We start from the raw sequence: 24,232 nt of genomic DNA, 5'->3' as shown, positions 1-24,232 counted from the left end.
TCTAATATTTATAGCCAGCACAGAATGGCTTTTCCTCCTGAGCTGCAGAAATAAACCTGTCAGCTCCGAAGATGGCCTTGTATTTAATCACTTCCCTGCTTGATTTCGAATAGAGACAAAAGGCACAATAAAATATTTTCCATTGATCCCTGGGATGCAATCAAGGACCGTAAGAAACGGAGGCTGCTGCTGCCACCCACCCTCAATCCCAGTGCCAAGGGGAGCTGCTGGACACCCTCAATTTCCCGGGTTTTGTCCCCAGCCAGTGGCAGAGCCACAATCCCACCTTGTGGGATTGCCTTAGAGGCATCTCCTGGGCAAGTCTGACCTTCCTGCTGCTGCTCTGGGCAGGAAATTGGCTCCTTGCACCCTGGGGGGATCAGGGCTCTTCTGGCAATCGCATTTAGGGGAATTTGGGTCACAGCACGAACCTGGGGCTGCACTGAGGGTCCCTGTGCTGGTCAGGGGGGACAATGGTGCCTTTCACTCGTGTCTGCCATCCAGTTTGGGGTGCTCCAGCACATCCCTTTATCCCTGTGCTGTCAAAGGGAGCACCCACTGCAAGGGTTCTTGGTGTAGGACCTTCCCTCCCTCAGGAAAAAGCCAAATTTCTGCCTAATGCACTGAAAACTGAGGCTGAATAGTCTGGGAAATCCCAGGGAAAATCTTTACAGGGCCCTGGGTCTCCCAGAGCAAATCCTGACTGGATTACCAGGGATGTTTAACCTCAGCACATCCACCTGCCCAGTGTCAGCCCCTCAATCCTTAAATCCCATCTAATTAGAAAATTACTTATGCAAACATTAGAACCCACCTTGTACAGGCTGAACCAAGGCTACAAAACCCCCTGTGCAGGGAGCTGGTGTTTTTACACATCCAGGTCTGTAAGTGGCATTTCAATATTAATTAACTCCAAGCAGTTAGGGGGAAATTAATTGATGCAATTAAAAATTATTAGATTAAAAGCCATTTTTTAACCCCCCATGCTGTTGTGAATAATCCTGGGCTCTGCCGTGTGGTTTCAGCGCTTTCAAAATGAGACTTTTCAAATCACTAGGCTTTATGTAAAGTAAAGGAGTAATTAGATACCAAAAACAATAATTATCTCAACGAGAGACAGGGAGAGCAGGGAAGTGTAAATACACTCCCAGGGTAACTGCAGACCCAGGGAAGGAATTGTTATGCACCAGCCAGAGCAGCGAGCAGCCAAGCAGAGCCCCACGTCAGAACCACCAAAGACAACCCAGCCCCTGATCTGTCTTGTTCCTGACTCTGTGATAAAGGTTAATCAAGCACAAAGCAACACAGCAGCTCCTGGGAATTCACTCTCAGCTCCGGGCACGGAGCAGCCTGGCCAGGCACAGCCTGGAGCCTCCCTTCTCTCTTGGTGGGAAATGAGGGGGTCTGGGAGGGGTGGGATTCCCTCCCCAGGCACTGAGACCCCCCCCAGCACCCCTGCATCCCCCTGTGCCCCCACCCCAAACTGCAGACACAGAAACGTGGCAGGAAGATCTGTGGGAGCTGCAGGAGCAAAGGAGGCTCTGTGGGGTGGGAGGGGTGAGGAGTGAGCCAGAGTCAGCTCAAACGGGAGCTGATGGTGCCTCTGCAAAGCCAAACAAGGCTGGAGACAATTTGGATGGGGCTCTGCTCCCCCTGGGCAGGGCTGAGCATGGACTGGAGAAGGGGAAGGCTGGGGCTGACTCCCAGCCCTCATTTGAATCCTTTTCCTTATTTTGAAGCTCTGGATATGGACAATTCCTGCAGCCTGACCTTTATAGATGCTAACTACAAAAAAAAAAAAAAAAAAAAAAAAAAGGAAAGGAAAGGAAATGGACTTAAGCCAAGGTGAAGAGCCAGGCCAGCACCAACCCCTTGTGAAGCAGCACTTGGCCCTGGTGTGGCCCCTGAAGGTCACAAGCCCTTGGCCATGTGTCCCCTTGTCACCCCCAAAGGCCCCGTGCAGTGTCCAAGCCCTTTCCACCCCCGCTGCTCTGCCCTGCTCATGCTGGCACCAAGCAAACTGCTTTTTCCAGCACAGAGGCACTGCTGGAGAAATATCAGCTATCAGCAGGTACCTGAGTTGTCTTAATCCTCCCTAAATCCCAAATCAGCTGCTGTTAATCTCCCTTCCTATCAAACAGGGAATTTTCCGGGCGCCAGCCGCTGGGTGAAGCGACAGCCGGCAGCTTAGAGTCCCCCTCCCAGGGCTGGTGTCAGAGGGATTTTTAAAGAAAGGAGACATTTAAAACAGGACAAAATTTGCACATTTTAAAGCAGCAGAGCAGTAAGAAAGTGCTTTTGGTGGAATTCAGTTGTTTTCCACTGTAAAGCACCAAACACCAACGCTCTGCCCCTGCCCAGGGGCACTGGGCACTGCTCACTGACCCCGGGGACCTGCTCAGGAGGGGACACAGCAGCAGCAGCTCCACTGGCAAACGGACACAGAGGTGGGAAATGGCAGAAGCTCCGGATTCAGGAGACAGGGACTTGTGCAGAATAACCCCACAGTGCCCCTCCAGTGAATCCAGGGGACCAGGATCCCTTCACAGCCACAGTTCATGGATCCTCCTTGTACCTCAGCATCCCTGGCACAAAGGTCAGATCCCACCCCCAGACAACAAATCCTGGGGTGCACAAACACCCCCAAACGCTTTCACACCGCTGTACTTGGATATCAAAGCTACAGCTTTCCCAGGAATGCTGCTCCTACACGGTCCAGTGCCCTGAAGATTCCCTTCCCTCCCAGGGGAAGGCAAGAGGGCAGCGATCCAGACTCCTGTGCTGCCCATCCCAGCACCTCTGTCTCCCCATTCCCGTGGCAGGGGGGACAGCAGGACATTGCCCCTCTGTGGTGTGGCCACAGCCTGGACTGTGGTGCAGGGCTGTTCCTGGCTGGGAGCAGCCCCAAGGACAGCACCCCTGGAGCTCCCCGCAAAGGCAGCGCTGCAGGAGTGAGAAACACCTGCCTGAAATCCAAACAAGCAGCCCCAAACACAGGCAGGGCAGGGCCAGCAGCCCTGGGGCGAGGGGCAGCTCTCCAGGCCAGCATCCCTGCCCCGGCCGTGCTGGAGGCTCCTGCCCAGCCACCACGGGGGGTTTATTCCAGTTTGGTCAGCCAGGAAAGGAGCTGTGGGAGGGAAAAACCTGCTGGAGCAGAAAGGCACAGAGAGAGAGAGCAGAGCTAAAGGCACCGAGCGCCCTCCACCAAAGGAACTCCCACTCCACGTTTTCCCTGAAAGCAGAATTTTCCCAAGCACCAAAGGGGGCCCCTCAAACAAACAGGGCATCTGTAAAGCAGAGGAAAAGCAGATGTGCAGAGGGTTGTTAGGAGCAGTGGGACAGGGAGGCTGCAGTCAGCACATGGAGCATCCCTGCACTCTGAGCTGTGACCCACGAGGATGGATTGAGGGAAGTCCCCACCCTGATCCCGAATATCAGCCACGAGATCAGATTCAGTGTGGGTTCAGCTCTCTGTGAAACACCAGGGCCCAGCCAGGGCACTGCGGCCAACGGGGGGGAAGCACAAGAACCACCCAAGCCTTGAGGACTTGGACTGGACACTGCTGTGACCCTGCCAGTCCCACCAGTGACAGAGACAGAGAAATCCCTGGGTGCTGGAATAAAGTTGGGATTAAAGAAAACAAAGACCTGGTCACCCTGAGAAAAAGGGAGGAAAAACCCAACAGACCGACAGACCCGGGATGACAAAACAGACAACACAAAGGGCTCCAGGAGCTGAATGTGTGGAACCTCCACCCCTGCAAGGCAGAGCTGGGGCCAGGCAGCACAGACTCCTCCTGCCCCAGCAGAGCTGTGGCACGGGCCACATCCCAGGGAACTCCACCTTCTAGGGAGACAGAGAAGTGGCACCTCCAGGATGAGCAGCGCCCACCGAGGGTGGGAGAGGCCCCAGAGATTCCCTGGCAGTGCCACAGTGGGGACACCCAGCAGTGGGACAGGGGGACACCTGGCAGTGGGACAGGGGGGACACCCGGCAGTGGGACAGGGACACCTAGCAGTGGGACAGAGGGACACCCAGCAGTGGGACAGGGGGACAGCCAGCACACTTACAGCCTTTGGCTTGAAGGGGGGCTGGATCTCCTTGCGCTCCAGCTTGTCCCAGTCGATGTAGCGGAAGAAGGCGTGCTCCTTGATGTCCCGCTCCCCCTCGGGGCCACAGCCCAGGCGCTTGGCAGGGTGCTTGGTCATCAGCTGGGGACAGCAGGCAGGAAACAGTCACAGCGTGTCCCAAAATGTCCCCTCTGAGAAGGCCCCAGGGAGCTGTTTCCCAGCTGGATGTCCCAGGACACCCCACATCAGGGTCCTGTCCCCTCCAGATGCCTTTGGGGCTCCAAGGAGAGGACACTGAGGAGGAAGCTGGAGTGGCTCAGGGACAGGGAAGGTTGACAATGGCTCATGAGAGCAGACTGTGCAGATGGCAGGTACACCAGCACCGGTGGGATGGGCACATCCCCTTTCCCTCTGGGAATGAACCTGCCTTGCCAAGGAACAGCTCCGGGGTGCTGGCAGGGCTCCCTCAGCACCTGGCTGCAGCAGGGGAGCTGCCCAGCAGTCCCTTTGCTGGGCACAAACTCCTCAGCATCTGCAGAGGTAACTCTAAACCCCACTGCCCCTTTACAATGGAATCTGCCCTCCAAAACTTTCATCAGCCCTGGAAGCAAACCCCCCTCACCTCCAGAGCTGGGGCAGCACAGACACGAGGTGGATTTCTAATGAGAGAGTCAATTTGGAGGAAAAAGAGCACAAACAGTCCATTAATGTTGTTTATCATCTAAACCTCTCCTCTTGACTGGCTCAGTAAGGGAAAGGGGCCCCAGGAACTATGGGCAGCTGTACAACATTAATATCCTGGGGCAGGGTTTGAGCCGTGTTCAGAGATGAGAAGGAGATTCCAGAGATTCACAAGACGTTGATAAGGATGGAGAATATGAGCTTTATACCTGCAACAAAAGCACTGCTTTATTAAAAGCAGGGCAGTTCCCAGGGCTGTGCAGAGGCTGCAGCAAGCCTGACTCGGTGTCCCAGGGCTGGGGGTCTGTGAGAGCCCCTGGGAGGGGCAGGAGGTGCCTGTGCTGTGGCTGGGGAGCTGAGACACCTCCCAGCCCTGCCTGGACACAGGACAGCCCTGCCACCCCCATGGCACAACACAAACCTGCCCAGGACAGCCCATCTTTAACAGCTGCAATGGGGCTCTGAAAGCAAGGAAAGCCCTGGGGAAAAACCCAACCCAAACCTAAAGCCCTGAAAAGACAAAAAACTCCAACAAACACAAGGTGAGAGCAGAGCCACCAACTGCTCTGTGAGCAAACAGCTCTACGTGCCAGGCCGCCAGCTGTGATGGCATCTGCAGCTGGAGGAGTGATGGAGAGCGGCTGCCGTGAGGCAGCACCTCCCTGGAAAGCCCAGCTACAGACAGTGAGGGCCTGGCAGGCTCTGCAGGCTGGGCCAGGGATTTTCCAGCCTCTGCTCAGGGCGAGGATGTGACTGGCATCAGCACCAGCCCTGCAGAGCCCTCCTCAAGCAGGGAGCCAGGCTGGAGCCAGGCTGGAGGGCCAGGGAGTGAGGGGCCAGCAAAAACAAAAGCAAGAATATTTTTCCAACTTGCTTTTTGTTAATAATTGAGTTTCCCTTGGCATTGCAGCACACAGCCCTTTACAAAATAAAAACCCAACCAGGAATCCCAGAGGCCTGGGAAGTGGCAGAGGTGACATGTCCTGGCCTCTCCAACATGTGTGGAAGGGGGAAATGCCACCCAAACCACCTGCAAATATTCCCAAAATACCGTGGAAAACATTCCATGCCTTTGCTATCAGGCAGGGGTTGGGAGGGAGCTGATGGCCACAGACATCTGCTGCCCTGGGAAGGGCAGAGCCCTCCCACGGGATGGGAAAGGAGCCAGGACGGGAATTTGGCTCCTGGAACCAACCTGGGGCTCAGGAGAGGCCCCCTGACCCCTGCACATGGACACAGCTCTGAGGCCAGCCTGCAGAAAGAAATCCCAGCTGGAGCAGAGCAGGGAAGGCTCCATGGGGCTGCTCTGTTAATTGCTGCTGATTGGGGTGACCCCAAGCCCGGGGATGCCCCAGGGCACTGCCCAGCCAAGGATCCCTGAGCAGCACCTGGGCTCTGCTGGGCTTGCAGCAGCACACACATCCCAGCTCCCAGCAGTGCAGCAGGAACAGGGGACTGGCACCAGCACATCGGAGAGAAACCGTGGGGGAACAGCAAAGCGGGTTTGGGGGACCCGAGGTGAAATCCCAAACCCCTCACGGGCGAGGGCTGAGGTTTCTCCAGCTCCCCACCGGGTTTGTGCCCTGCTGGCAGCCCTGCCACAGCCAACACCAGCAGCTCCGTGCAGCTCAAGACCTGTTTCACTGTATTCTAGGGGAAAACAGAAACACTTAGCTCCCAGCTTACTAAAAAGTTCTTGAATCCCACCGAGCCTTTTAATTAAACTCTCTGGTGTAGCAGTTTGGTGGTGGCAAAAAGTGGCGTGTGGTTTTGAAGGAACAGTGACACAGAGGGAACCACCACTCTGCTAAAAACCCACAGGAATTTATGGAGAAGCAGCCCTGGGAGCCTGCCCAGACATCCTCCCGTGCAGCCTCAGGTCTCCAGAGCGAGGAGAGCCACGGCAGCTGCAGCCAGCAGCCGCTGCAGTCCCTGCTCTGTGATTTACAGCACCCACGCCTGCCTGATGCAGCAGCAAACAAAGCCAGCCCCGAGCCCGGGCCCTGCTCCAGCCTCTGCTGCCCACAGCCCTGAGTGTCCCCAGCCCTGCCTGACCAGGGACACGCGGGATTTTCCCTTCACATCCCAAACAACACCAGCAAGAGGATGGGAGATGGTGACATGGTGACAGCCTCGGTGGGATCCCCCTCCAAACACCCGCGTGGTTTCTGAATTTAGGACTTGATTTTCCTGTGTCCTGCTGGCTGTGGCAGGGCAGCACCCCCTCCCTGGGCCCCGTTCAGGTGGGAGCTCCTGCAGCAGCTTTTCCCCACGGGACAAGTGACTTTCCCTCTGTGACAGCAGCTGAGAATCCTGGCAACGCCAGGAAGAGGCTCTGAAATGCCGCAGTGGGAGCGGTAAGCGCAGGATGTGTCATTTGGAGATAGAAACACTATTTTGAGGTAGAGAACATTCAGATATTTTCAATATTAACTATTATAAGCAAACATTTCTTAAATTCCTACACAAACACTTATTTATAGCAGTGTGTGGCACTGGGGGGTGAGATGAGGCTCAGTCCCAAGCACACAGAACAACATCAGGACCTTGCCAGCCTTTATCCATCACATCCCAAATTAACTCAGGCTGCAATTAAGTCAGGCCTAGGCCCAGTCCATGGAGAGCCCAGCTTGGGATGCTGGGCAGGGCAGAGCTTCACTGCAAATTAGGACAGGACAATGGAAATGCTGCCCTGACCTCACGGAGACACCACCAGAGCTTCAGGTTGTCCTGAAGGGCAACTCATCACAGCCAAGTGGAAGGATGAAGGTTTTGTGTGTGATCTTGGAAAACTCTTTGAGAATCACATCCATTTTCCCTGAGCATCATTTTCCATTTCAGGCAAAGGTTCACAGAGCTGCCCTGTCCTCACCTGGTGGGGCACAGGGTGTCTGGGCAGGGCACTCCCTTCCCACCCCAGCCAACACCCAGCTCCCTCCTGCCCGCCCCTGCCCCAGGTCCCAGCTGTACTCCTGGGCACGGGGAGGATGCAGGTGTTATTTTAACCTGGGTTTAGTGCACACAGCCTCAGTAGCACGAGCTGTGGCTTTAGGACTGGAGGGCACAGGCACCAGAACCCAACCGTGTCAGAGCCTGGCCATGCTGGGGGGCAGTGGGGTGACCCAGGGGTGCAGGCTGCCCCTCCCCACCCACCCCCAGCCCAGCAGAGGGCCCAGCCCAGCCCTTACCCCTTTGCAGATCGCCACTGCCTCCTTGGACATGGACTTGGGGTAGGCCACGTTGTGCTCCATGATGGACTGGAAGAGCTCGTCTTCATCCTCCCCCTCAAAGGGGGCCTAGAGCAGAGCAGACACAGCTTCAGGGGTGTTCCTGGAGCTCCAAGCTCCCGTGCCTGCTGTGCTCCTTCGCCATGGAGCCAGCCCCGGGCATGTCACACGAGTCTTGTCACTGCAGTGCCCAGGGCTGTGTCCCCGGGGTCACCCCCAGCTCAGGGAGATGCCCCATCCACGTGCCAAGCATGGCAGATCCACACTGTGCTCACAAAGGAACGTGACCCAGCCCAGAGAAATCAATTAAAACTCAATTACCTGGCCAGCCAACATCTCGTAGAGCAGGACTCCGAACGCCCACCAATCCACAGACTTCCCGTAGGGCTGGTAAGCAATGATCTGCAAACAACAGCAAGAGCAGCACTGCACCCTGACCTGCTGCCTCAGGACTGGCCAGCAATGTCTGCAAACAGCAGCAGCAGCAGCAGCAGCACTGCACCCCAGCCCTCAGGGCACAGCCATGCCCAGCTGCAGCAGCTCACAAGGACGGGGTTGTTCCCTGGGACACATTTCAGCACTGAAATCCCTGCCCTGGGCACACCCAGAGTCCCTGCCCTTGCTCTTTACCACACCCCGGGAAATTCGGGTGTGAACAGTCCACACCATAAAGGCTTTAAAAGGAAAGAGCACTCAAGAGGAATCCCCTGTCCTGTGCTGTCCCCCACTGCGGGTTTGGGAAGGTCACAGCTCAGCAGGTGACACAGCCCAGCAGGTGACACAGCCCAGCAGGTGACAGCAGCTCTGTTCAGAGGGAATCACACATGGGCTGTTTGCTCACAGGCTGTCCCTGTCACCTGGGCACGCACAGCTCTGCCTGGAATAGGAAAAGGCCCAGAAATGGGTCAAGCAAGTGGCAGGACAGTTGTACCCTGGAGCCACACTGGCCTCGTTGCAGCTCCCTGAAGGAGGCACAGAGCAGCAGAAGGGCCCAGGCTGGAGCGTGGCCATGGCACCACAACCACACAGCCTCACTGCTGCTCCCAAAGGCAGCAGGGGCTCCCCTGGGACCCACGGGCAGGAGCCTTTAATGCCTTTCCTGAGTGCCAAAGTGATTTGCTTCCTAAATTCCCATTTGCTGTTTTTCTTTTGGAAAAACACAAATTACAGCAAGGAGAAGGAAATAAGAATTAAAGTGAAAACACTTGGGCAAACACATGGAGAACTGGTCATTTGTCCTGCTCTGAAGGAGCATTAATCACCCACAGACAAGCTCTGCACCAACAGCCCCAGCATTAATCCTGGATGGAGCACACATTGCATCCAATAATGGGAAACCTCACTGGGTGCAGCAGACACAGAGTGCTTTAGCACACAAGTGCACTGATGTCCTCACAAAGAGAATCTCTTCCTCTAAAACATTTAAATGAATAAATATTAACTTCATCATTGCAAATTCAGCAGACTGACAAGAGTTTAGAGGGATGTTTTTAAGTGAAGGGAACAGACATTTGAGAATAGTGACTCCTCTGAATTTCACAAGTCTGGCATTAAACTGTGCCCATACAGCACTTCATGGAAGTGTCATGTGTGGCTCTATCACATCAGTAATAACAAAATGTTAAATCATTTCCTGGGGATCTAGAGCCGTGGATGGGGAGCCTCTCCCCATCAGACACAGGGCCCCTCACTGCAAACAGTGAGCTGGAGAGATCTAAGGATTTCCACTCCACATGAAAATATTATCCACTGGTAATTCTCTGTTTCTCACTGGTCATGTGGTGCTGGAAGCTTCTACCACACACAGTGAGGGGCAGAGCTGAGCTCCTGGGTCTGTCATTTCCAGGAGCAAGGGAACAAGTGAGGAGCAGCCTGCAGTGGGTCTGGGCCAAGGACAGAACAGGCACAGAGCTTCCAGCAGGATGGACAAACCCCCAGGGAGGGAAAAGGGGGAGCAGCTGAGGATGTGCTGCCCTTCGGGGGGGAGGCAGGACACAGCACGACAGGGAGGCAGACCCAGCACCCCGGTTCCCTCAGGGGGATGTGGGGATGGGCAGTGCCGAGGGCACCAACTTTGCAGGCTGCTGGTGAACTCCTCAATGTCCCTGCTTCAGCTGGGAGCTGCCCAAAGCCAGGTGACCCCAGGGGAGGGGCAGGGCGGAGGCTGCCCGGCCGCCCGCCCACCTTCACCCGTCCCTACCTCGGGCGCGATGTAGTCCGGAGTGCCACAGAAGGTCTTGGTGGTCACCCCGTCCCAGATGTTCTCCTTGCACATGCCAAAGTCGGCGATCTTTATGTGCCCCTCGCTGTCCAGCATCACATTGTCCAGCTTCAGGTCTCTGCAGGGTAGAGCAAAGCCGTGACACAACGCCCTGTGCCAGAGCTCCGAGCTCCGCCTGCGTCTCACACCCACACCCTTTGTAGGACAATGTTTGGAGAAACCAGTAAAAATAAGCCAGAGATCTGTCAGGATGGAGTGTTGATTTCACTTTTAAGCCACAGGAATGCTGTGTTGGGCACAGCGCTTTGAAGTGTGCGATGGAAAACACTCATCTGGCAGGAGATGGATTTAATTGATTTTTTCCTTCTGCTCCCGTGAAAATCAAAGTGCACTTAGAGCTCTGGCCATGGAGAAGCACCTACTCAGCACAAGTCCCTGCCTCACCTGTGCTCTGCTCCCCCTGAAATACAAACCAGCAGTGTTTCCCTCTGATCCTCACCCCCACAATCCCTGTTTGTACCCAACCCCAGGAGCTCTGCTCCTTTGCACAAGCTGCAGAGCTGGATCCAAGTGCTGATCCCCGGGCCTGAATCCCAGCCTTGAGCCACCACTCCAGAGGTGGATGCTCCAGCCTCAAGGACACTTTTGTAGCAAACACTGGGTATTTTGGTGCAGTTCATACATTCTTGCTGGGTTTAAGGCCGTATTTTCTAATTATCATGTCCGTGCTCAGAACCCTGACAGTCCAAAGGCAGACGGACACGAGCTGGGATTCAGATTCAGAGAAACGAAGGAAGCAGAGCCACTGGGGACCAACAGACCTAGAATCTCTCCGTAGCAGCTGATGGCAAAAACCAGCCCTCACGTCAAGTTTGTTCCACTTCTTTCATCTTTAGCATCTCCTGACTCCAGCAGCACTGCTGGCATCTCCCTTCACAGAGCACTTAATGGTATCTGACACTCATTAGGATGCTCTGCTCCACCCTGGGCTCTGGGAATTCTCCCAGGCAGGGAAGAGCGTCGAATGCTGGTTGCAGAGCTGAACCAGCAGCCTGTGAGCCTGGTCCCACACATGGCAGTGACCCAGCCACCTCTGGGTGCTGGCGTCATATTGGGAGTGGCAAAGAAGCCTCAGTGGCTGAAGCAGAAGTGACAGAGTGGCACCGCAGAGCTCGGAACCAGCCACTGGCAAGGGCTGACTGCAGTGCCATGGTAGGAGAGCAGCGCCCTGCAGCCAAATTTGGGGCTGGAGCAGGTCCAGGCTGCCAGGGAGCATTTGTGTTGTGTGGAGAGGAACACATGGAACAGGGGCAGGAGAGAGCCAGAGCTGCCTTCCCATGAACCGGGGTAAAACAGGAACCTCCCCCAGAGCAGGGGCACCCCGCGGCTCCCGGCTCCCTTTGGGACATGTCGGGAATTGATGGCTGGACTCAGGGATCCCACGGGTCTTTTCCAACGTGAAGGATCCCAAAGGATCCTGTCATTCCACCTGTGGGCAGCTGCCAGCCCCCATCCATGGCACAGGCAGGGCGGGACCCCAGAGCCCCGGCTCTGGCTGGAGCTCAGGGGAAGGGAGGGAGGAGGAGGAGAAGGAGGAGGAGGAGCCCGCTCACCTACCGATAAATGATGCCTTTGCTCTGCAGGAAGAAGAGCCCGATGGCTATTTCTGCAGCGTAGAATCTGAAAGAGGAGGTTTGAAAGGAAGACTGATAATTAAAGGAGATAAATGAAAATCTTTCCAACTGGATGGCAGTGAAGGAAGGCGTCAGGCAGGTGTGAGCAAAGGACAAGGCAGCCACGGCAGAGAGATTCCAGAGAAGGATCACACCAGGATGATCCGGGGCAGCCTGAGCTGGCAGCGGGCAGCGATGCCACCGGGCTGCTGGGGGCTGTCACTCCTGGTTACACAGATTGAGCAGGAGCTGGATCCAGGCTGCTCCTCACCACACGCTGCCAGCACGGCTCGGAAAGTCATCCCTGTCCCCGAGGCAGCAGGTGCTGCCACCACTGCCTGTGGGAATATTCCGGGTCTCAGAGGACTCTGCCAAAGGAAGACCCTGGTTCAGCCCAGCAGGCTCTGCTCAGTGCTTGTGGGTTATATGTGAGCATCTGGAGGTTTTCAGGAACACATCCTGCTCTGTCCAGCTCTCAAGAGCAGGAGACAAAAGCCCCCAGTTAACACTTGGGTTGGCCATGCCAGCAGAAGAGCCAGAACTCAACATCTCCCTTCCCCTGGGAAAGGACCATGCAGAGCAGAGGCCGGGTGTCTCCCAGGAAGCCTCCAAACCTCCCTGCCTTGTGCCTTTATTTACCTACATTTATCTGTTTAGCTCAATTACCTGAAAGCACAATATACCCCAAGGGTGAGGTGCAGGCACCAGCATCAGGCAAGGAGTTCTGCATCTTCCCATTCCTGATCTCTGCCCAGGAGCTGCACTGCCAAGTCTGTGCCTTGGACTCTGTTTCCAGCCCCGTGACACAGGCACATCCCATACCGACCCCAAGGTGCCAAACTTACACAGCGTGGGGCTCCTTGAACCTCCCGACCTGCTGGATCTGGTACATCAAGTCCCCACCATTCACATATTCCATCACAAAATACAGGCGATCCTGAAGGAAAAGGAGCAAGCAATTAGCAACAGGATTATCAGAGCAGAGAACCTGCAGGGGTCAGAAACAGGCACCGAGGTGACTGGCAGCTCCAATTCCAGGGAAATAGTCATCCTCCCTGTCCTCCCTGGGCTGCAGGGGCTCATACAGAGCCATAAGGATTAATTCCTTGGGAATGCTCAGGACTGGAGCTCTGCCCCTCTGCAGACAGATCCACTGGAGAGGGCAAGTGCAGGAATCCCCAAAGGAGGGATTTTCACTTCCCAGGAATACATTTGCTGTCCTTGACAGAAGCCATTTCCAGAGTGTTGCTCTGCAGGTCCCTGCAGGATTTCCCCAGGCACTGCAAGGCTTCAGCCAAGGCATGCTCAGGAGACAGGAGCAGCTCCCATGGGGACCAAACCCCATCCAGAACCAGCAGGACTGGCCAAGCACCAGAGGGACGTGTGACACTGCAGTCCCCCCCAGGATGGCAGTGCTGGGGTGCACAGGTCTGCAGGGGACCCCTGGCCCAGCTGGGGGGCAGGAGGGGGCTGCACCCCTCTCCTCACTCCTTCCAGCCCGGTCTGAGGGGTCACTCTGGTCGTGTTCACGTGGGGTTAAGGGAGGGCAGAGGAGGCCATGGAGCTGCTCCCAGGGCTGGAGCCCCTCTGCTCTGGAGCCAGCTGGGACAGCTGGGAATGTTCACCTGGACTAGAGAAGGCTCCAGGGAGAGCTCACAGCCCCTCCAGGGCCTGAAGGGGCTCCAGGAGAGCCAGAGAGGGACTGGGGACAAGGGCCCACAGTGACAACCCCGGGTTGCCCCATGCCACCCACGGGAGGAAGGAAGGACACAGAGGCTGGAGCACTGCGGGAGCTGCAGGTTGGCAGCATTACATAATAAAAAATTTCCCATTGCTCATTTCCTCCTGAAATAAGCTTTGCCCTGCTTTTCAGACAGGAAGGACAGGGAGCCCACAAGAGATGCAGCTGGAGCTCTGCCATAACCAGGGCTGTGGGGGAACTGGGGTCAGCACCCACGGGGCATTTCCCACCCTGGCAGTGCCAGCCAGAGGAGGTGGGGTCAGCACCCATGGGATATTTCCAGGCTGGCAGTGCCAGCCAGAGGAGGTGGGGTCAGCACCCATGGGATATTTCCAGGCTGGCAGTGCCAGCCAGAGGAGGTGGGGTCAGCACCCATGGGATATTTCCAGGCTGGCAGTGCCAGCCAGAGGAGGTGGGGTCAGCACCCATGGGATATTTCCAGGCTGGCAGTGCCAGCCAGAGGAGGTGGTCTGTGGGGCAGCACAGGGGATCCCAGCCAGCAGCACGGGGCCATGGGGCTGTGTGGAACACGCGGCACTGATGGGGCAGAGCTGATGGGGAATTCTCAGCTGCCCAGGACTGGGGAGCAGCCCCTGCGTGCAGCACAGCCCTGGCTGTGGCAATGTCACCTTGAGCAGGCAGCCCCTGACAGCCGCGGCGGCGGAGCAGCGCCGGGCTCGCTGCAGCTGCCTCCTAAATATATCGGTGTGCTCGAGGAGGAAGAGCATCAAAAAGACGGGCTCTTGAGGCAGCCAGCTGAGCTCTAAAAGCGGGAGCTGAGCTGCTGCTCTGGGCGGGGAAGGGAAGGCAAGGCTGGTGCTCCGGGGAAGCAGCGCCGTGGCTGCAGCAGGCAGAGGGCTGGGCTGCCCACGGGCTGCGGGCACGGGTGGGCACTGAGCTGTCCCAGCCCCTGCCCGTGCCACAGAGGATGCTCTGGCCAAGCCTGGAGCATCCAACTCGCTGAGCAGCAGCACTGCATGGGGATGTAATCCCACTGCAGAGCCTGGTGGCACTGCCCTGTCCCTGGGCAGCCCAGATGACGCTCACAGGGCTCCTCCAGTGCCCTCCTCATCAACTGCTCCATGCCCTGCCCGACTGCACGCTGCGAGCAAGAGGCAGAGCCAGGACAGCAGCCCCGCTCCCCAGCCACACCTCACTAGATATTGGGGAGAAATCCTTCCCTGGGAGGGTGGGCAGGCCCTGGCACAGGGTGCCCAGAGCAGCTGGGGCTGCCCCTGGATCCCTGGCAGTGCCCAAGGCCAGCTTGGACAGGGCTTGGAGCAGCCTGGGACAGTGGAAGTTGTCCCTGCCCATGGATGATCCTCAAGGTCCCTTCCAACCCAGACCATTCCAGGATCCTGTGATTTATCATCTCAGTGTGGCTGTGGCTGCTGTGACCTTCACTGCTGTGCCCCAGAGGTCACAGCAAAGGCACAGCTCACCTGGGGACACCCAGGGACCCCCAGCTCACCCCCCTCCCAGAGCCTGGGCTGACCTGGGACCTTTCAGAGCACCCCAGACCCCCAGCACAGGCACCTCTTGCCCTCCAGCCCCAGGCAGGAGCTCTCTCCTTGCTCGTCTTCCCCTTTTTCTTTAAAATGCAGATTTAGGGCTTTTCTGTCTCCCGAAGCCGCTGAGCCAACAGCCCCGGCAGAGAATTGTGCTCTGGACTGTGCTCCCAGAAATCAAAGTGCTTTGTGCCAGCGTTTGATAATACACCCTGCTATACATTTTGATTACATTACAAATACGATTACTATTAAGCTACTATAGGTCTGCCAGGAATAATCCCACTGACTCACTCCAGATGCCAGGGAGATGCTGTGTGAAATAGCTGCTCCTGCCACATCCTGATTGCCGTGCTGCAAAGCCGGGCTGCAGGCTTTAAATACACTCAATGTGTTTGGTAAATGAAATTTCTGGGATAATATTAAAATGTAATCCTCCTGGAAAGCATTGCCATCGCTCTAAAGGACTCTGCTGATTCCCTGTGCCCGCTCCCACTGACGTGCACCTGGACACTCTCATTCACAGGCTGCTCAAGGGCCGGGCAGGGATTGTACCCAAGGGCCCCTGTCCCCCTCTCCACTCCTGACTCAGACAAACCCAACCACACAGCCATGGAAAAGTGGATTTCCCGCAGTTTGGATTGGGTTTCTCTCTCTGCTCAGGGCTCTGATCAGAGGAATGAGTCCTGGGAACAAGTGCAGCACTTTGCTACTGGACCGTAAGGGACGCTGTGGGCTGGGGGCACCTGAGGGGCTGGGAAATCACCTCTAGTGCCACCAGCAGCTCCCTGTTGGCACATCCCAGGGTGCAGCCACTGGACATTGCACTTCCACGTCACACAGCCACATCTGGGCCCTGGAGGCACTTTTGCCCATGAACTGGAGAAGGTGTGAGGCTCCAAGGCACAGAGTACACAATTGCCTTGGCAAGCGTGGTGATGTACAGAGAACAGAAAATCTTGGAATGGTTTGGGTTGGAAGGGACCTCAAAGCTCATCCAGTGCCACCCTTGCCATGGGCAGGGACACCTCCCACTGTGCCAGGCTGCTCCCAGCCCTGTCCAGCCTGGCCTTGGGCACCAGCCCAGTCCATTTTCCAGTGTCAGGCTCTCAGTGCTCAGGGTCCCCAGACCACCATGGCCCTTGGTGGCTGCAGCTGTGGCAGCAGCCCTTACCATGGTCTGGAAGCAGGAGTGGAGCTGGGTGAGGAAGGGAGGCTTCCCCGAGAGGGCCAGGACACGCTTCTCCACCATGGTGCACTCCACATCGTCATCCTGGATCACCACGTCCTTCTTCAGGATCTTCACGGCGTAGAGCTCGTCCGTGCCCTTCCTCTCTGCCAGCATCACCTGCACGAGGGACAGGACACGTGTGGAGCCACGGGGACAGGGATCTACAGTGCCCTGAGCTGAAATGGTCACAGCCACAGCCTCGTTATCCCGTGGCTCCCCTCAGAGCCCGAGCTGCAGGTGCCAAACCACAGAAAACCCCAAACCCTGCCAGGGTATTCCCAAGAGCACTCAGGGACTCTGAGGAGTAACACATCTCCTCCCTCAGCACCTCACTGCCTCGAGGAGCCCAGCCCAAGGGGTTTGATGATATCTGAGCCCAGCTCATCCTCCAGCACGTTTCCCACCCAGAGCAGAGCAGAGCTGCAAGGTTTTCACAGCCCAGGGAACTCTCCCAATGTGCTGGAACCCAGAAGTGCAGCAGCCCAGGGCCCCGCCCTGCTCAGCAAAACAACACAAACCCCGGGAAGCCTGACAGCTCGAGAGCACCACGGATGGATTAGCTGTAAAAACATGAGCAAGCCGCCTAATTTCACTCTCCTCTATTTATAATACAGCAAAGCACAGCCGGGGTGGGCTGTGCCAAGCGCTGCCTCCCCCGTGGGAGCGTCTCCCTGCCCGTGCCAGCCCCGTGGAGCTGCCACCAGCCCAGTCCTGGGCACCCACGGGGAGCCCATGGCACCATCTGTGTCCTGGGGCTGAACACGCCAAGCCAGGACCACACACACCCCCAAGCCCCTCTTTTCCAAGGCATTTTCCACCCCCTAAACCCGGCTGCCTGGCTCGGGGGACCTCCATCTGCCAGCGCACTCGCTGGGAAGCAGATTGCATTCTTTTTTAACTTTTTATTGGTGCAGAAAAAAAGCTGATATTTAACTTGATTTATTCCTGTAATATAGAGTATTTGTTTGGGAATGCTCCAGCAGAAGAACTGGAGATATTCTGAACACAGAGAATGCAAGTTTGTCAAACTCCACTGAGGCCAACACGCTGCTGCTCCTGACCCTGCAGAGCCGAGCGTGCGGAGAGAAAAGCACTGAGCAGTCAGCCTGAGCTCCTGATGCTGAAGGGTTAAACGAGACAGACAGGGGCTCACTGGAACAGTGAGACTGCGGTCCAAGAGCTCTCCCAGCCAGCAGGGACCGGCAGGAGGGAGCTGGCAGCAGGCAGCCAGGCACAGGAGCAGGTGCCAGCCCAGGGGAGGGGAGGATGCGGTGCCAGCCTTGGAGAAGGATGGCAGTGCCATGGACACAGCCAGGGGCTGGGGAACTGCAGGGAGCTGGGCTGTTCTCCCTGCTCCAGGCACCTCTGCCCGGCTCCTCCCGAACATCTGGCACCTCTGGCACGCACAGGAGGTGGGATGGAGCTGTGGCACCTGGGTGTCCCCGTGCCGGGACGCCGGGGCAGCAGGGATGCCTGGGGAAGTGCAGGCACACGTGAGGGCGAGGCTGCATCCACCCGGAGAAACCAACGTGCTGTTTTAATTAGCGCTAATTAGCATATTTATAACGTTCTGTTCCAGGGAACAGTTTCTGTCACACATTCCCTTATATAAGCCAGAGCCGGCTGAGGAGTTTGCTAATGTTTCTCAAATTTAAGGGGAGAAGGCGGCGGGGACACGGCGCAGCCACGGAGTCTCCAGATGCCAGGCACTGGGTTTGGCAGGGATGGGGTGCTGGGAGGGAGGGGAGAGGGGACATTTCTGTGTGACAGCACAGGGGCCATGAGGCACGGGGCTTTCCTGCATGCCAGGATGCCAACCCACAGGAAAGGGTGCCAGGCCGAGGGCAGGGCTGGTGCTCTGGGGCTGGGGACCCTCAGGACCTCCCCATTCCCTGTCTGTCCCAAACGCCTCCATGGGTCTCTGAGCTCTCCACCTCTGGAGAGGAGCAAACGCCCACAGCTGGAGCTCCCAAAGCTCCAAAGGCAGCAGAAGGCTGGGAAAGAAGGGATGCTCCTGCTGCACCCCTGTGCTCAGGGGAGCATCCCTGCACACCCTCCTCCTCTCCACTACCTGCCCAAGCAATGAGCCTGCAGGCACAGCAATATTCCCTGCAATTAAGGCAATTCACTAATGAGAGTGGGGCTGGGCCAGCCATCACACCAGCAAACACTGCACCCACCTCCTGCAGAGCCCAGCGTTCCCTGGAGCACTGGGATCCCGCATGGAAATCAGAAGAGTTGGCAAGACCCCAAGAAAAATGAAGGCTCCAAGTCACATCATTATCAGGAGAATGAAATTCTGTTACCGCTCACAACCGGTCTGGGAAGTTAATTAAAATGTTCCCGTATATTTGTAGAGAAGAAGAAAACCCCAACCAAATAAAAAAGAGCTTTAAAGACACAGCTCATCCCCTGCCTCCCGAAAGGATTCTGTGGTCTCAGCAGACATCCCTGGTGTTCCTGCTGAGACGGGGAGCCGAGCTGGGCTCCCAGCACCGTGGCACCAGTGCTCCCAGTCCCACGAGCTCCCTGCAGACAGTGCTGGGGGCCTCACCTTCCCAAAGCTGCCTTTTCCCAGCACCATCAGGAAGTTGAAGTCCGAGAGCTTCATCCGGTCCCGGCTGCCGTTGTTGTCCAGTTTGGAAATGGCATTTCTGGTCTTCTCATCCGCGGCCTTGGACCCCGTTCCAATCTTGGCTCTCTGCAGAGGTGGGGATGGGGCAGGGAGGAGGAGAAAACACGACAGATGGGGCAGGGAGAACGGGCATTATAACCCCAGCTGGTGCTCCCAAAACCCCACCTCAGCAGCAATTTCCCAGCTCAAAAACCACCCTGAGCTTTGGGAGCCTTTTCCATGGGTGGCACCAGGAAAGGCACTGGAGAAGCCCCCAGCCCTGGCACATGGCACTGCTCAGCTGCTTCCCAGTTAACCTCTGCCAGAACAACTGGGAGTGACCTCTGCCTGTGCTCACCCCTCTCCCAGTGCCAGTAGGACACAGCAGCCTGCCTTGCCACCCTACACCGTGTCCAGATCATCCAAAGCACAGGAAAGAGGCCTAGATAAGCTCTTTTAGGGCAAAAGCTGGCTTCTGTCTCGTACCTCACCAGAAAAAGAGGGGTGAATATAAATATATGAAGGTAAAACATGGGACTTTTTATCCAGCTATGCCCTATAGTCCCTTCCATTTGAGATACTCTGTGATTGTATCTGATACTGGAGGGAATCACAGAGGAAGCCACAAATCCATTTGGAACAGTCCAGAACAGACAACCCCTCAAACAGACAGACAGAGAGCCCCTCCTGCACCCCCAGACAGACAGACAGCCGCCCCAGCCCCCTGGCCATCACAGCTGCCCACTGAGGACCCTCACAAACCCCCCCATTTTTAAACCCCAGCCCCCAGCTATGGCCCAGCGCCTCCTCCCTGGGCCAGGGGCTGTGATGTGCTGCTCCTCCTCCCCTAAAAGCTCTCTCACAATTCATTCCCTGTTAATTTACAGAAATGTGTGGCAGTGTGAGGCCTGTGCCGAGCTCAGCCTAGCGTGAAATTCCATTAACCCGATCCCGGCGGTTCAATTTGGCTGCTGCTGGCAGCCCCTCCAGATAGCACCTCACGGGGAATCTCGAGCCTCTGCTGCTGCTAATTGGTTCTCACAAGGTTCTCCAGGCTGCAGAATTCCCCACTCAAGGTCACCTGCGAGCACTGGAACAGCTCCTGCACTGCAGACCCAAGGAATGGTCTGGGATTTTCACCCACTGCTGGTGTGAGCACGGCTGTGCCCAGCTCCAGCACGCCCCACTCCTCACCCCAGCACCAGCACAGCCACCCCCAGCTGGAAGGGGATTCCCTGCCTGAGACACCCTGCAGGGGAGGAGTGGGGACACACAGCAAGGTCAGGGGACAGCTGTGTTCTGGCACCACTGGACAAACTCATCCTCTGACTGCCCAGACCGTCTTAACACCACTGGAAGATCACGAAATACAATAAAAGCCAGTTGTTTGTACAGCCAAAACCATTGGTTGTAACCATTGTTGTATTAGAACTGTCTTTCCTTGGATATTCAGGAAAGCTGTGTATAAGTAAGATAAAAAAGAAAGGGGAACAGGAGCTAACTCTCCAGTCTCTGCTACAATTACAGAGTTCATGCTGAGAACCATAAGGGCAACTCTCTTATTTCTGTATGGCTCATTGCATGTGAGTCTGCAGATGTACCACACTCATTCCCAGGGCCCTGTGGAGACTTCAGCTACACCAAAAAATGGCAAATTTCTGCTGGTTCAGCAATGTCTGCATCAATCATTCAGCAAGAACTTCCATGGCTTATTAAGTAATAAACAGACATTTCTCCTTGGGGCTTCTTTGGGGGTTGGACCCTGCTCCACGTTCCCTGCACTGCCAGGGGAAGAGCTGGCAGGGAAAGTCCCTTGCTGACAGCACACCAGGCAGACAGTGAGGAAAACCCCTGCTGCAAGAACAATCAGCTCACCTCAAACTTCTGCCTCAGCTCCTCGTTTCCTTCTTCCCCCTCGGGGGGCACGGGGACGTTGAAATACTCGCCCTCCTCCTGGCTGAGCAGCTTGAACCTGGAGGGACAGGGAGGACGGGTCAGGGGCTGCAGGGGGGCAGGAGCTCACCCCTGCCCCAGCACAGCTCTGCCCTGCTGAGCCAGCACCCAGGGGACCCTCCCCAGGACAGGAACCCCAAACCACCCCTCAGCAAGCCCCAGACCCTCGGTGGCTGCAGGGACCCTCGGTGGCTGCAGGGACCCTCGCTGTCCTGGGGACCCCCAGGGGTGCATCCCCTGCCTGCACACAGAGCCCTGGAGTCCCTTCCAACCCAACCCTGACCCCAAACCCCCTGTCAAGCTCGTGTTTCTCGTGACAGCCACGGGCACAGGCGTGGGCAAGCCCCATCCATCAGCTGCCCCACGAGGACAGCACATGGCACGTGCCAGTGCCAGGCTGGCGCTGAGCACACAGGCAGGATGCTCCTCCCGAGGAGGAGAAAAGCTCAAGCAGCAATTATCAGAAATCATGGAAACGCCACTCAGATCCCAGGAGCTTCAGCCTGCTGGGGGCTCCACACCCAGGATGGATCTTGGCCAGGTTTAATGCCAGGGGCTGCTCCAGGAGCAAAGCCCTGTGTGCCCAGCACAGGCTCTGCTTTCGAGCCTGTCTTCTCCATTAACTGCAGTTGTTTAGGTATGAAATATGGATCAGAGCTCCTTCTCCTTCAGTTTACTCCAGCCAGCACTGTGACAAGGAAAGTTACTTAGATCTCCACGTCCATGATTTTTAAAATGCTGGGAGATGCTCGGCCCTGGGCTGGCTGGGAGCTGGCAGTGCCCTCACAAGGACTGGGGATTCTGGGGAAGGGACAGCCTCTGCTGCTTTCCAGAGAGCCCTGTCCCCGTCAGGACCTGGCAGATGATGAGCACAATGCCAGACACTGTGCCAGACACTGTGCCCAGCTCCGTGGACAGGAGGGGCTGGGGAGCTGTGGGAGCACCCACTGCTCTGCCCAGAGGGGCACGGTGTGGGCACCCAGCCCACCCAATTCCTCCTCCTCCTCTCCTTTCTCTGCTCTCAGGGAAACATGTCCAGCTTCCATGGTGGAAAAGCCAGTCTGGGGGATTCACTCAGCTTAGTTACATGCAGGGTTTGGTTTCCAGAAGACATTTAACATCCCTTTTCAATTATTGCACTCTCTGTGGACAGGTAACAGCTCTCCAGTGCCTGGGGGAAAACAGGGAAATAAGGCACCACGTGTGCTGCTGGGGGACATGAGATGGAACTGCAGAGACCCATCCAGGGCTGCTGCAGACCTGCTGTGCTCATGGCCTGGGGTTAATGAGCAGCTCTAATTACACATGCTGTGGCTCCCCCTGTGTGCCCTCCAGAGCCCAGGTGCTCAGGCAGGGGCCCCAGCTCAGAGGGGTCCCCACAGCCCTGCACATACCCGAGGCAGCCTCGGTGTCTCTGCAGAACAGAAACTGAGGGGGTCCAAGCAGAACTGCTGGAAAATGCTCGTTTGGAGAGGCTGGCAGTGCCAGCCCCTCCCCAGGGCCTGCAGGGAGAGCCCCTGGGAGCAGCAGCCCTTGAGGCAGGGCAGCCCTGGGAACCTGCGTGTGCCCCGGGAAGGAACAGCCCCACGGCCCCAGCCCAAGGCTGTGGAGGAGATCACACAAACCAGTCCGTGCTGGGCACTCAGACACTGCCCTGGCACCCCTGGGTGCCACACAGACACCCCCCGTGGCACCCAGCAGCCCCAGAGCTGGAGCAGCCCCTTCCACAGAGCTGGAACAGGCGCTGGAGCAGAGGGAAGCTGGCGAGGTCTGAGGGGCTGCCACACTCCCATCCACAAACGCCCTGGGCTGCTTTGTGTCCATGGTGCTCAAGAACAGCCACATCTCACCATCCATCCACGCCCGACTTCTGCAGCTCCGAGATGCCGAAGGACAGGGAGCCCATGAAGTCGTTCCTGCTGGTCAGATCCCAGTCCCAGATCTCCACAGACAACCGCCGGTCCTTGTCTGCCTCCTTCAGCTGGCTGCAAGAGAGCAAGGGAGAAGGGTGGCTTTTATCCTGCTGTTCCCACCTCCGTGTGCTCTGCAGGGACAGGGAGGGTCCCCAAGGCCTGCTGAGCTCTCCAATATTTAATGTCCAATATTTAATGTCCAAGGCACATCAGATTCACACAGAGAGCACAGAGTTCCTGCCCTGACACTCCTCTCTGAGCAGGGTCAGGGCAGAGGTGTGAGTGCCTCTGTGTCACTTACAGAACAAAAAGGATAATTTCTCAATTGAATCAGCTCAATGCCTCTGAATAATTAAATCAGAGCAAATAAAGTCACATTAATTCTTGGTGGTGAGAAAATTCACTTTAGAAATTTAAACATTTTCCTTGTACTTACAATTTAAATGTCTCATTCCACTCAGGATTCAGGGAGCACTTGATAGTTTTGGTCTTCTGTTTGCTTTCGTTTTTGGGGTCAGGGATTAGTTTAAGCTTCACGTAGGGATCTGACAAGCCATTAGGGTCCATAGGAACTAGGTTTTTAGCATCTCTTACTGGGGAAGAGAAAAAGGATTAAATTCAGTATTCCAGCTATAAAAATACCCAACAACTGACAACTTCCCTGTGTGCCAAGAGTAAGTGTGAAAATAGTGATTAAAAGCAGAATTAAACTGGATCTGTGCAGACATGGGCATTACATGAGGAACGACATAATTAACGCAGCGCTCGTGGATGGGGGAGGCTGCAGGGTCGACTCAGGAGATTATTTTTACTTTCTGACAGGCTGATTTGTTGTTTGCTCTCGGTTTTAAGCAGTTTAAAGCTGATTTGTTTCCTCTTGCCCCTTGGGAAGCTGAATTGCACTCACGGGTGGGGGCCTGGGGATGGAGCTGAGGAATGGGAACAGCGACGTGGGGTGGGAGCAGGAGCCCAGGAGCAGCACGGAGTGGCCACAGACAGCACCCAGCTGCCCCTGGAGGCCCTGCCGTGCCCTGGGGGATGCCCGGGGACACCAGCCCTGCCCACTGGGCAGCACCACCCCGGCCCTGGGGCCAGCACCCCCTCTGGGAAGCAGGAGCAGAGCGGGAAGAGCAAACCTGAGGTGACTCAGCTGCTTCTAAGTGGATTGCAGCTTGGCCAAATTAAATACTGCCAGGCTGAGCTCAGTCTCCTCACCCAGATTAAGTGCAAAGGGTCTGTCTGCCAGGGGAAGGATCTTATCTTCCCCCCAGGCTGGGCAGAGATGTCAGAGATGGGCCAGGACGGAGCCGAGCCATGACCTGGGGAAAAGCTGTGTGTGAGGAAGGTCAGAGCAGAGCCCCATCCACAGGCGTGCACAGAGCCCAGGGATCAGGCACTG

At 56.5% G+C, this 24,232-nt stretch overlaps 1 protein-coding gene across 3 annotated transcripts in view; it reads right to left on the bottom strand.

Moving 5' to 3' along the window:
- Positions 1 to 24,232, bottom strand: part of PRKCB (protein kinase C beta) — an 89,672-nt gene that overhangs the window by 8,286 nt on the left and 57,154 nt on the right. For all 3 annotated transcript variants that reach the window (XR_010082511.1, XR_010082510.1, XM_063414139.1), the window contains exons 6-16: positions 23,270 to 23,426; positions 22,771 to 22,905; positions 20,843 to 20,939; positions 18,908 to 19,054; positions 16,297 to 16,470; positions 12,719 to 12,810; positions 11,818 to 11,880; positions 10,180 to 10,318; positions 8,301 to 8,381; positions 7,941 to 8,048; positions 4,072 to 4,212 (exon numbers count right to left, since the gene is read on the bottom strand). Coding sequence is in view for 1 of the 3 variants with exons in the window: in XM_063414139.1 (XP_063270209.1) it covers positions 4,072 to 4,212; positions 7,941 to 8,048; positions 8,301 to 8,381; positions 10,180 to 10,318; positions 11,818 to 11,880; positions 12,719 to 12,810; positions 16,297 to 16,470; positions 18,908 to 19,054; positions 20,843 to 20,939; positions 22,771 to 22,905; positions 23,270 to 23,426 (1,334 nt within the window). In the remaining 2 variants the exon portion in view is untranslated. The remainder of the gene's footprint in view (positions 1 to 4,071; positions 4,213 to 7,940; positions 8,049 to 8,300; positions 8,382 to 10,179; positions 10,319 to 11,817; positions 11,881 to 12,718; positions 12,811 to 16,296; positions 16,471 to 18,907; positions 19,055 to 20,842; positions 20,940 to 22,770; positions 22,906 to 23,269; positions 23,427 to 24,232) is intronic.

This window comes from Prinia subflava, chromosome 17 (assembly GCF_021018805.1).
Source record: "Prinia subflava isolate CZ2003 ecotype Zambia chromosome 17, Cam_Psub_1.2, whole genome shotgun sequence".
Taxonomy (NCBI): Eukaryota; Metazoa; Chordata; class Aves; order Passeriformes; family Cisticolidae; genus Prinia; species Prinia subflava.
The sequence above is the reverse complement of the archived record's forward strand: the minus strand, read 5'-3'. Positions and strand labels throughout refer to the sequence as shown.